The sequence below is a fragment of the Calonectris borealis genome, chromosome 6 (assembly GCF_964195595.1).
Source record: "Calonectris borealis chromosome 6, bCalBor7.hap1.2, whole genome shotgun sequence".
In the NCBI taxonomy this organism is placed as follows: Eukaryota; Metazoa; Chordata; class Aves; order Procellariiformes; family Procellariidae; genus Calonectris; species Calonectris borealis.
The window spans coordinates 11,976,664-11,988,889 of NC_134317.1; the positions used below are offsets into that span (position 1 = coordinate 11,976,664).

At 39.8% G+C, this 12,226-nt stretch overlaps 1 protein-coding gene across 1 annotated transcript in view; it reads right to left on the reverse strand.

The window, feature by feature from the left end:
* Nucleotides 1–12,226, reverse strand: part of KALRN (kalirin RhoGEF kinase) — a 524,417-nt gene that overhangs the window by 267,160 nt on the left and 245,031 nt on the right. Inside the window, exons 7-8 of the mRNA XM_075152844.1 lie at nt 11,165–11,356; nt 3,625–3,756 (exon numbers count right to left, since the gene is read on the reverse strand). Of these exons, the coding sequence (XP_075008945.1) occupies nt 3,625–3,756; nt 11,165–11,356 (324 nt within the window). The remainder of the gene's footprint in view (nt 1–3,624; nt 3,757–11,164; nt 11,357–12,226) is intronic.

Genomic DNA, 12,226 nt, shown 5'->3' on the forward strand with positions numbered 1-12,226 from the left:
TCCAGGATTTCATATCTTCTGCAGATCTGAAGTTCTTTGGCTTAAAAAGTTTCTTTTCTGAAAGTATTTTTGTTGTGAATATTACTGCATTTCCAATCAATGGGCACAGAAGGTTTGTGCTCTCAGAGTTCACCAATGAACAGATTTCAGAAAGGAAGGGAACAGGTTCACAAACTACCTACTGTGCTCTTTCAATCATTTCCATGTTCTCCTTGTAACTGCAAAAATAAATCATCAAATCTCTTTTCATGTGAATCTTTTGAATTTTTCAAGGACTGTGCAAGGAGACAAGCATCAACAACCCAGCTTAGTTGCACCACTTCACTTACATCTCACTTACGATGTATTTTTAAGAGGTATCACAAAAGTCTTAAACTGAATGGACCTGTACCCAGCATGACTTGCAGTCCCTGTAAGGTGTAAATGCTAGTGCTGCATTTGTCAAAGCAAATTTGACCATTTCTGACCTATTTTGAAAAGTACAGAATTGCTGCTGGACTCTCTGGGAAGGTTTAACTCACCACCTGACACAAGACACATATATACTCCTGTGATATGGTGATATTCCTGCATTTTGGCTTCATGGTAGGAGAAGGGCTAGGATGGGCAGTATGCAAATGCCTCTGTAAGAAGTTATGTGAGCTTGGGTGAACCAAAAAATAGGTTTTGTTGTGCCAGTGGAATAATATTCATGGTTGCTGTACACATACGTTAAAATCTGTAGATATCCTATATAGTGAGTCAGAAAGACTTCCAAAGCCTTGCAAGTGACTAGACTAATGGTGCCATCTGTGAAACAGCTACAATTTGCACTAGGGAGAAAAAACTGGTCTTCAGAGCAAATATATCATGCCTTTGGGAACAGACAGTAAAGTGTAGTTAGTCAAGTCACACTGAACAAGATGCTCTTACCATCAACCAGGCTCAAGCCTGACTGGAGAAAACCTTTCTCTCTCTCCCTCCTTGTCTTTACCAAATCAGTTCAGTCATCAGTAGAGGTGTCCCAAGTTTGTCTCCTGCTGTTCATCCACTACAAACACTGGTGGAGCAACATAAGCATACCCTTGCTAGAGACATCTAGAGGAACTCTTTTTGCAAGAGGGGAATCTGCCAAAGGCATACATCTCCTGTGTGTCACCTCCCTCCAGCACTGTTCTACCCAAAGTAAAAGCAAGAGCACCACTTGATTCTCAAAAGAAGGAAGAAGGCCTGTTCTGCCAGCAGCTCAGCTTAGCGCAGGAGAGGATTGCTTAGCTGTGCATTGCATGTCAGGCCCATGATCTCTGCCTCCACTGTTTCTGAGCTTCACTCAAGTGCAATAAAGGAAAGAAGGCAAATAATTATGGCTATAACCATGGCAAGATGGAAAAAAAGTCTCCCTAAGATTCTTTGTGCGACTCTTCTTAGGTTCCTGCAGTAAATCTGAACTGCTTTGTTATACTCTGTAACAGAACAGAATAGGCCCATATATCCTATTAAATGTTAATTAATATCCTATTAAATATCCATATTAAATGGTTATTCCAAGGAATGTTCATTCTATTCCAAATCTCTCACAATTATAGAAATAGAAACAGAGATTTTCAATGACTCTCTGGAAAAGGAAGGAAAGAAAAAGCTACAATTTTCATCCCACTATAGAGAGCTCTGAGGGAAGAAACGTTATTTTCCATGGGCAAGGGGCATTATCTAGACTGGAGAAACAGGCAGGATAGGATGTGAGGATAGGACTCCTAAGGAGGCAGGACTCCTAAGTCTAATCTAGGCTTTTCAGCTCACCACGTAGCTTCAAGAAAAGGGATGAACATTTCTGAAATAAGACTGTAACCTTTCTGGCAATTCTACATACTGTTTAAAAATGTACTTATTAGTAAAATAATATAGAAATGTTTTAAACAGCTGTGTCTGCAACAAGTTATAGCTTTCTGAGGAAGCATCAGCAAAAGCAATATGCATGTTAAAGATTGCTTTTGGTAATGAGTTTTAAATGAATTTTCATTTTACAAAAACTAAGATTGGGGCTGATAAACAAAATGCCAGTTTCAAACATTATTATTTTTTATTTAATCCCAATTTCACTTAGTTTTTAGAAATAATTTTTAAATGCAATCAAAAAACTTAGTTTCACCTGACTAGGCACTTGTATAAAATTCACAGTTGCAACTGGAGGTCAACAGGACTGTTTTGTGTTTGTTCACACAACCCGCTATTCCTGAGAAGTGTGAGTACTGAATAAGGAATTGCCCTTTGTGATTGCAACCCAGATTTCCTCCTTCTAATTGACTAACTCCCAAATTCGTGCAGGTGTTTGGAAAATAAGATATTCCTTACATTCATCATCAAGGTTTCTGCACAACTTCACTTGAGTGCCTACCACTGAGCCTAGATTAGCAAAACCCTTTCTCTTCTATTTTATACTATAGATTCTTCCAAGAACATGACGACCAGAGCAGGGGCTGAGCATGGAGGAGAGTTGTTATGTTCTGTTCTGGAATCTTTACTTGGTAACTTACTAAGTATAGCAGGCACTACCACAGTCCTCCAGTCCAGCTTGGAAAACCCTGCAAGGAGTAAAATCCCTTGATATTCAGAAAGACAGTCAAGCACAGCACAGTACAGTACACAGCTTGAGTCCTGGAGACATGAATAACAGAAGAGAACGGCTAATGTACATGGCTTCCCACCCTCAGGGTAATTTGCAGGTCAGCCCATGCCTGGGGTGAACATCTAGACTAGCCTCACTCCTCAAAGGACTCCTCCCAGATGCCAGGGAGGTCCTGCAGCCCTCTTGCAAAATAAAGCGGACTGAACGCAGACCCTGGCCTGCAGAGTCAGATGCACTGGATGTCGGCTGTTTGTCGGTAGCTTTTATTTCATGCTGCAGTCTGGATGGGGGAAAAAGTAAGTGAAGAATTTTAAGGTTTTTTTGACAAAATGCCAAAGAACATGTTTACTCTTAGCATCCTTGACACCCCCTTTTAAAGGAAAAAAAACACATATGCTATTTAGGTCTAAGATATTTGACAACAGTGTATACAAATACACCTGATGTGGTGCTTAGGGATGTGGTTTAATGGTGGACTTAGTAATGTTAGGTTAACGGTTGGACTTGATGATCTTAAGGGTCTTTTCCAACCTAAATGATTCTAGATTCTATGATTCTATCTAAAGCACAGGCTCTTGCAGCATTCATTGTAATGAGGACCTGACATCTCTGTGACTTTGTATATTGAAGGAAAAAGTGTTTGGCATCCTCTGTTCCCGTTAGCATACCTATGCTAGAGCCAGGACTCATTCACAGAAGGAGAGCAACAGGACTAAAGCTACTAGGGGCTTAAAGAGATTCCCTGTTCGGCAAAGGCAGTGGGTCTTCTTAGGGGTGCCAACAGTAGTTCTAGGTTTCATTTCTGTATGGGGTTTGTCCCCCAGATTGTCCTGTCGTGCCCTTACAAACAGATTGCTAGGAGTCACCTCTTACAGCCTGGGATTAGATCTGACTCCTTCTTTGAAAATGTTGCAGAAATGGAAAGCAGAACCTATCTCATTTAGAAAAGCTAAGCTCCAACATGCAGTCAAATATCTGTTATCGCTTAACAGATACGTTCTTCTCTGGGAAGCACATACCTCTGTGTAGGCTTGTGTTACTTGTTCATACAGGGTCTGATGATGATGGATGGCCAGTTCCAGGTCTTGCATTTCTGAGGGGAGGCCTCCTTCACTGCACATTTTGCACCAGGCATCCACACCTGAAAGGAACTGAAACAATTCCAGGAACAATGAGCAACAGTGACACAGAGCAACATCTCACCAACATTAGAAAACTTTGTTTGTAAAGTGCCACAGATGACTGCAGCATGGACTGAGGAAAATGTAACAATTATAAAAGAGTCCTTTTGGGCGCCCTGGAACAGCAGATTCCTGTCACCTCCTCAGTACTTGAAGAACACCTAGATCCAAAGGAATGTTTTCTATTTCTTCTGGATTAAAAACAAATGCTCTTTTAACGAGGCTCAGAAAACACCCATTCTAAGGGTCTTTGCATACCACAGAGGGAGGCTACAATATTGCATTCCAAAAAGGAAGGCCGCAAGATGTTTAGAAAAAGCCATCAGAGTGAAGCTCAGAAGGACAGAGTTACAGCTCCAGCTGTATTTGGCAGTCTCGGCTGTCAATCTTCCCTAGGTCGCTTACCTGTCCTTAACACTACTAATTTGGGCAACAGAAAACTCCCGTTAAAATCAACGCTGACATTAATTTCAGTGAAAGGCAGACTGTATTCACACAGTTCCCAACCCAGGGCCAGCTCAGTGCGACTGCTAATAGGATACCAAGGATTTAAATCCCTGGGTCACACATCTGATTCTGGCCCAGGTCAGCAGTGATCAGGTACCATTACCATCTGACAGCTGCTAAGCAGCCAATGCAAAATGAGCTGCTGGTCTCAGTACAGTTCCTGGTAGGCAGACATCCACTAAAAGGGATAAAAAAAATTATTGCCATTGCAATTGAGATGGTTTAGCACCTTCGTTGGAAGCCTTAACAGACAGCCAGAGACTGAACGGCTTCAGGGAGCAGAGGGATGGAAAAAAATATTTTTCCACTCTTAAAGGCCTCCAGAGCAGTGCTGATGCACTTTGGCAGAACAAATTGGGGAAGCTCTCCTGGGTGCTGCCTGTTCTGTAAAAGAAAAGAGGAATTTAGTCTCTAAGGTTTCCATCCTGTTTTTCTTTTGTCCTGGTTTCGGCTGGGATAGAGGTAATTTTCTTTCTAGTAGCTGGTATAGTGCTGTGTTTTGGATTTAGGATGAGAATAACATTGATAACACGCGGACGTTTTAGTTACTGCTGAGCAGTGCTTACACAGTCAAGGCCTTTTCCTGCTTCTCACTCCACCCCACCAGCGAGTAGGCTGGGGGTGCACAAGAAGTGGGGAGGGGACATGGCCAGGATAGCTGACCCAACTGACCAAAGGGATATTCCATACCATATGACGTCATGCTCAGTACATAAACTAGGGGAAAAGCTGGCCAGGGATCTGCTGCTCGGGAACTGGCTGGACATCGGTCAGCGTGTGGTGAGCAATTGCATTGTGCATCACTTGTTTTGTATATTCTTTTATCATTATTATTATTTTCCCTTTCTTTTCTGTCCTATTAAATTGTCTTTATCTCAACCCATGAGTTTTACTTTTTTTTTTTGATTCTCTTCCCCCATCCCACTGCGGGTGAGTGAGCGAACGGCTATGTGGTGTTTAGCTGCCTGCCGGCTTAAACTACAACGTCTTTTAAGCAGGGCTTACTTCAGTGACACAGCTCACATGTTTATATTTTGTCCATACTAACTGCCTAATGCCACCTCATTACTTCTCATTAATATTTTTTCTTCCTCCATCTTTCTGTTAAACCAGCCTGCCATACTTTAGGGCTATTTATAAAAAAGAACAGCTAATTATACAACAGATGCAGTGCCCTGTAGGGTGAATATATAATGCCACAAAACCACCCCTGGGATCACAGCTTTATCCACTCCTGAAGTGTTCACCTGTGGCTTGTTAGTAAAGCACTCGTTCACAGCATGAAGGGCTGTGAGATTCAAAGCAAAGAATTTCAATTCAACTCTGGCTCTGGCATCAGCATCCTTTTTTATTAGCAGTGTAAAGCTATTCACCATGCTGCTGTGTAATCAAGCCTATAAAGTGTTTGCATTGTAAACACTTCTTTTCAGTGCACAAAGATTCAGTGACAAAGATGAATTCCTAAACGTTCACTTCTACAAAGTATAAATCTGCCAGTGAAAACTCTGCTTTCTAGAAGACTGAAGGCAAGGATGGCAGGTTCTCTTGTGTTGGTTTGACTCCTGATCTGTTGAATTTCTTCAGATTAAATCCCCAAACACCCTTGCGTAAAGCTGAAGTCATCATATTTTGTGCCAAGGCAGTGGAATTCACATAATTTCCTATGCAGTTTTAAGAGCACCGAGTTGAGATCAATCCCTTTTGGGGCTGTTACACGAACCTTCTGGTCAAAACAGTGAACAAAAGACCTTTACACCTTATAGACCAGTGTTCCTGCTGCTGGAATCACACTACTATGGCTCTTATCAAAACTGTTGAATTCTACCGATTTTAGTACAAGCTCTCATAGTCACGTTACTCATGTACTGCCATATCCCCAGACTGTGATTTGCACAGTAGGTGGGAGAAGTCTCAAGCACATCCTATCTACATAACCACATTTCCACCTTGTTGTCTCACATCTATCTTTCTTTTATATATCTATTGTATATAGACAATGTCACATCAACAATTACAGCAGTAATTTCACTTCTGCCACTAGCAGGAGCAGTTGACATCATCTTTTTAAAAAAGTTTTAAGAAATGCAGCCTGTCAGTGTTTTACTCCGATACCCTGAAACAGTGCATGGTGATCTGTGCTGTGTGCGTAGATTCATGTAGGGAGAGCAAATGTGTTTTTTAAGGATTTTTGCAAAGTGTTAGTTGATACCATAGGACTATTGATTTGGGTATTTTGAAAAAAGGAGCTATGTTAATTTTTATTATTTGTCACACACTGTGGCAGACACAAAAAAAACTATTAAATGTAACCCTTCGTGCTAGAAATATTCATAACACAAAAAACACCATTTGACTGAGTTGAAAAAAGATGAATTTAAAATTGTAAATTGCTAACTGTTAGGTTGGAACAGGAGCTGTTACTGTCCACTGGATACTCAATACCATTTAAAATAATTGCTTAAATTTCTAGTTAGCCCATAGACTAGAATACCTCCTATTGGGAACATAAAAGCTGCTTAAATATGATTTGAAATGACAGGCTCCAGTAATTGTCTATGTTTTTCAAGACTTCAGGAAAGCTTAAGAAAAATTTCTCCTAAAAAATAAAAAAGTCCCTAAGGTACCTTTGTGGCTCTGATCCAATCCAAAAGTAACTTTAAGGTAATGACTTACGCTCAGTCCTGACTCACGATCTATTCACCTAAGTTGCAAATTCTGTATTAGGTCAGGTAATAATGTATTCTTAGACCACTTCTTACTAGCTTTCCTCAGGGACTGCTATGCTGTATCACATGGTTGCTCCAAAACACAGCTCAGACATTTTATAGTCCATATTTCTCCACAGTTTTTGCACAGTCCTTGTTTATGGCTTGCTAGGCCTCTGTGTGAAAGCTGCAGGGTAACCAGGGTGGTTCCCCGGAGAAATTAAAACCAAACTCTAGTGTACTTTCATGCTCCAGAATGGCTGTGGGGAAAGATGGGAAGAAGGCCATGAAATTGTTTTCCTTAAATGACCTATAATATCTCTTGATGCCCTGAATTTTTTGTATGAGGCTAACTGTATATTTCCTGTTGTTGTTTCTGGAATTTCCCTATCTTATGCAGAAGTTATCTTGGTCTTATCCCTGCATCTTATAGATATCAACTGGCTTTTCCTTTCCTCCCTTTCCTCAAATTTTTCCTCCCTTCTTTCTTTTCCTCCCTTTTTCATTTCCTTTCCTCAAATAGGGGAGTTCAGGATGTGCTTAGAGAGATCGAGGCAGAGATGAGAACAGTGGTGTTCTTGGTTGGGGAGTAAGGTAATATGAAACAAATGGTCAGGGCTCAGTCTTCAGAGAATCAGCATAAATGTCTAGCGTGTGCACCTAACACCTACTACCTTAAATAGTAATTCTGCTTGTGCACTTCTGAGGGTAGACTCTGACCCAGAATTAATCGCGTGAGATCTCTTGGCTGATTGAAGACATTAATTTGTTCATTCTGACAGGATCTGTAGAGCGAGCATCTTATGAATACTTTAGCACACTTTCAGAGATTATATCCAAGAAAGGGAGGACACCTGGTATGTCTGCTTTCCCTATCTGGCAGTTAGTGGGCCAGGATCTCATCTGGTGTAAATCAGCACAGTTTTCTTGAAATCACAGTGAGGTAAGGCATGTTCTCCTATGTTCTCTTGCAACCTTAAATAGCCTCAGACATACCTAAAGATACAGAAGCAGATTCTCTTTTGCACTAGAATATCTCCATGCTAGCATGAGAAAGTGAGGGGAAAAAAACAAAAAAGAGAAAAGAAAAAAAAAAACCCAAACCCAAGAGATTTGTAGCAGGTGGAATTAAGGGACATTTGGGAAACACCTCCACTGAATATCCTGAGTTGCACCTTGACCTGGACATAGTGGTTGTTAGACCTTAGTATACTGGCTTTTGATCAAACACACGTGCTGAAGGAAGTCTGCAGGAGGCTAAGTTGACAAGATTTGTCTTTTCTTTCTTTCTTTTCTTTCCTTTTTTTTCCTTTTCTTTTCTTTGCTCTTTTCTTGATGATGGTTTAGTATGTAGAAATTTTGTTTAAAAAAATTAAGACACACACATGCATACAAACACACACACCAAAAAAAGAAGAAAAGGAAAGAAACAAAGAAGAAAAAAAAAAAAGCAGCTTTGATCCAGGAACTCATTCAGCCAAGTTCCATTCAACATGCCACATGTATCTGCTATAAGAGCCAGGAAAGCAATGTGATTCCGAGGCACGTGAAGACAGATGTGAGGTTCAATTCCCAGCAGGGTTGACTCAGCCTTTCATCCTTCCAAGGCAGACAAATTGTATTCTGTGCAGTTTTCTGTGTGGGGTCTTTAGGAAGAGACCTTGAAAAACAAGTTGCTTCCTGCTCAGCTTGCATATTATAGAGATCGTAGAGCTTTTCATAAATCTCTCTCCCAAGCCAACAACTTCCTTGCAGGCTGGGGTTTGCCAAAGGCTAAAAGATTACGGTCCTAATAGACTTGCTTCCTGTTGGCATCACAGAGAACTTCAATCAATAGGAAGGAATGAACAAAGAGACTGTAGCAGCTTATCGCACTGGAGAAGGAAAGACAATCTGCATATCAGATCAGTATGAGGAAGGCAGGGATACACTGTGGGAGAAATGGTTGGATCCACAACAAGACTACCTTTACTGACAGAACAAAAGGAGCAAAAAAAGATTTGATCTGGGACAGAGGAAATAGTGGGTTTATCTACATCTTTGCTTCAGAGATTTAAGCCTTATTTATTGTAAAATAATAAAGCTCTGATTTAAGGAAAAATAAACCCTTGGGTGATGCCAAATAATAAAGAGTCACATTTGGAATGAGTGTTTGATAGACAACAGACTGAGTTATCCAAAACACCTCACTTTTTATACTATACAGAGGTCAAATGACTAAATGATTAGCATTCAAGCCGTTGTTTTATCCTACCAGAGTTACTAAAGCAAGGCTGAAATTTTTGTCTTGACTAATGGACACATTGGCTCCCACATTTCTTTTCTGCAGCAGTTTGAGTTTACAGGCTTCACATCAGCACTTATCTCTAACTGAGTTGTCTCTTGTTGCAAGTGAGGAGGAACTGCTGTTCACAATTAGCAAATTCTCTCATCTGCTTAGTAACGAGAGGCTAGCTTCTGTCAGGCAGCACAAACTTCAGTCCCAATGCCAAGGTAGGACTGGGTTTTTCAGACCTATACATGCAATTGTAAAGAAAAAAGACCCAAAGCTGAAAGTAACATTAGTGTAGCTTTTTTTCAAGTTAAGGCTGAGGCAAAATACCTGCTTTGACAGTGTTCAAAAGGTAGGAAGACAAAAAAAAAATTCACCTCTAGCTTGACAGACAGTTCAATACAGACTTCGGTTTTATTGCCTTTCATGTTATACAATACCTCAGCAACTCCTCAAAAATTGCAAACAAGACTGACACTTCAGAAAAATAGGGGATCGCTCGTAAAAAAAAAAAAAACACCCAAGAAAAAAACCCAAACAACAAACAAACCAAAACAAACAAGAAAGAACTAATTAATTAATAAACCTTAAACATTCTTATTATGACTATAGACTGGATATAAATTGTTTTTTGATTTTTCTTTATGAACATATGATGACTGACAATTAACATGAAGACTACACCTAAACACTACAGTGCCCATTGTACAGAGATGAAAGTACTCATAGTGGGCATTTTCTTAGTCTATCAGTCCCATCAGAGCCACTGAGTGTGCTTACATGAGTAAGTGCCCAGTAGGGTGAGTAATCGCTCTATGCTATAGCCTATTCTCAATAGGAAACACAAAATAAAGAAAAATCTATTATAATTCTATGGTCAGAAACAAACAATAAAGAAAATCTTTACTCTTTGAGCTAAAGTTTTCCATACATATATTCTGAGCTAAACTTTTCCATACATATATTCTGGCTTACAAGGCACAGTTTCTGGCTTATCAGTTATAACTTCTTCTTCAGACACTTGAAGTATGGGTCATTTTACAAACATAAAGCACACCCACTTAGTAGCTTTGATATTAACTACTTGGAAAAACAAGCAGACAACAGTACTGAAGAGAGCCCCAAAGCAGTCTTCGTCACTGGAAAACGAATGTAATCAACATATGATCAAAGTTGAACCATCACCGTTAAGTGGACCTGGTTTAGGTGTAAAAAAAGCAGCAGGTTTATTCACTGACATATTTTAAATCTTTTGTAGCTATGAAATGATGGAACATTTTTGGTAGTTGTTAAAGACACAAACCAGAGTTTAGGGACACGGAAAATTTTCTTGGATGTTCCTAGCTGTCTCTGAAGTCCCTACTTAGTGAGGTCTAACTAAGTTTGGGGCTATGGAGTGCACCGCAAGAGTAGGTGGTGGAATGAATTCCTTAAGTTTCATTAACAATAATGTGCTTTAGCTCCTAGAAATTGTCTGCTGGTATGGGTCTATGTCATATGTGTGAATATTCCTGTGCACATAGCACGTAACACATATATATATATGAGTGCAAATACATACTGTTTTCCTGACCATAATAATCCCGAATTTATCCACAGCACTGATGAAATATTAGGCAATAGAAATAAGGCATCATGTTACTGCAGCAGTGCACTTCACTTATGATCAGATTCTTTCTCATCACTAAGGCATAAACATATTTTCTTACCCATTCAGGGAACATGTGCCAGTTTTTTGGGGGAAATGTTACTATTTGGTTTTGAGACACTGATCGTCTAGGAACGAGGCGCTTAACCTCACTGCATACAAGCTAAAAGCCATCAGGTAATAATTGCAGCATCATCATTATCAAAGTAGCAGTAGATCATTTTGCCAGTCACAAAAGCAGCTCACCTGTTCAGCTTTCTGGTGAAAGACAGCAGACATGGCTAGGATGGTGCTGCGCTCATCCAGAGCTGCAGCAAAACTCTTCCACTCTTGATCCAGCTGGCTAGATATTTGTTTAATTTGCTGGGAGGCATAATGGCCTGCCTCGGAAAGCCTTGATGCAACAGACATGATCCGATTGATGTTGACATAGGCATTCTGAAAATTAAAAAGCACACATGAATAAAGACAAGGAAGAACTGTGACCACCCTCTGCCTTCGTTACACATTCCAAACACCATCAGTTGGAGTAAAGCCGAGCAGTTCAGTGAGAGCAATCAACCACCCGCTTAAATATGCACGAATAGCAGGCATACTACCTTCCACTCTAAAAAGACATCCCTCAGGAGTCTTTTTGCACATCTATGCTATTATCTAACACTGTTCTCTCCCCCTCTCCCCTTGAATTTATTTATGTAAAACTAATTTGCCATACTTTAGCTATTTACTCACCTGTTAGGGTCTACTCATTGCTTCTATTTTATTCTTGATATTTCTGTTGTATTACCTCATATTTCTGGATGCTATATCCACATATTTGTAAGTGAAATGTTTGCTTTCTGTCCTTTGAGAACTCTCTGACAATCCTTTATAGACATGCAGTATCAACAAATGGAAAAGTCTTAGAGAATTAAAAAGAGCTCATAAGGATATTCTATAGAAATATGAGAGTTTCCATAGAAATGTCTATTAAATTATATTCTTCAGTTAAAATGTTATCTTTTCTGCAGGTTATTTTAAGCTGTTCTCCAGTAGAGATATCATTTAACTACATTCTGAATTTAGAAGGATACAAAAAGCCTACTAAAAGGGTAATATTTTCTGTTCTTTCATAATAATTTTCCATGATGGTTTTTATTCAGCCTTGAAGCAGTGGAAGGATAGGGTTTTTTCTCAAACTAAACTGTGGACAGCAATGTAATTGCATTACAATATCCCTGTTCTGCATAGGAACGTAAACCTGAAAATAAATATCCATCATGACAATGTCTTACAAAGATGCACCATCAAAAGACAAATGACAGCTGT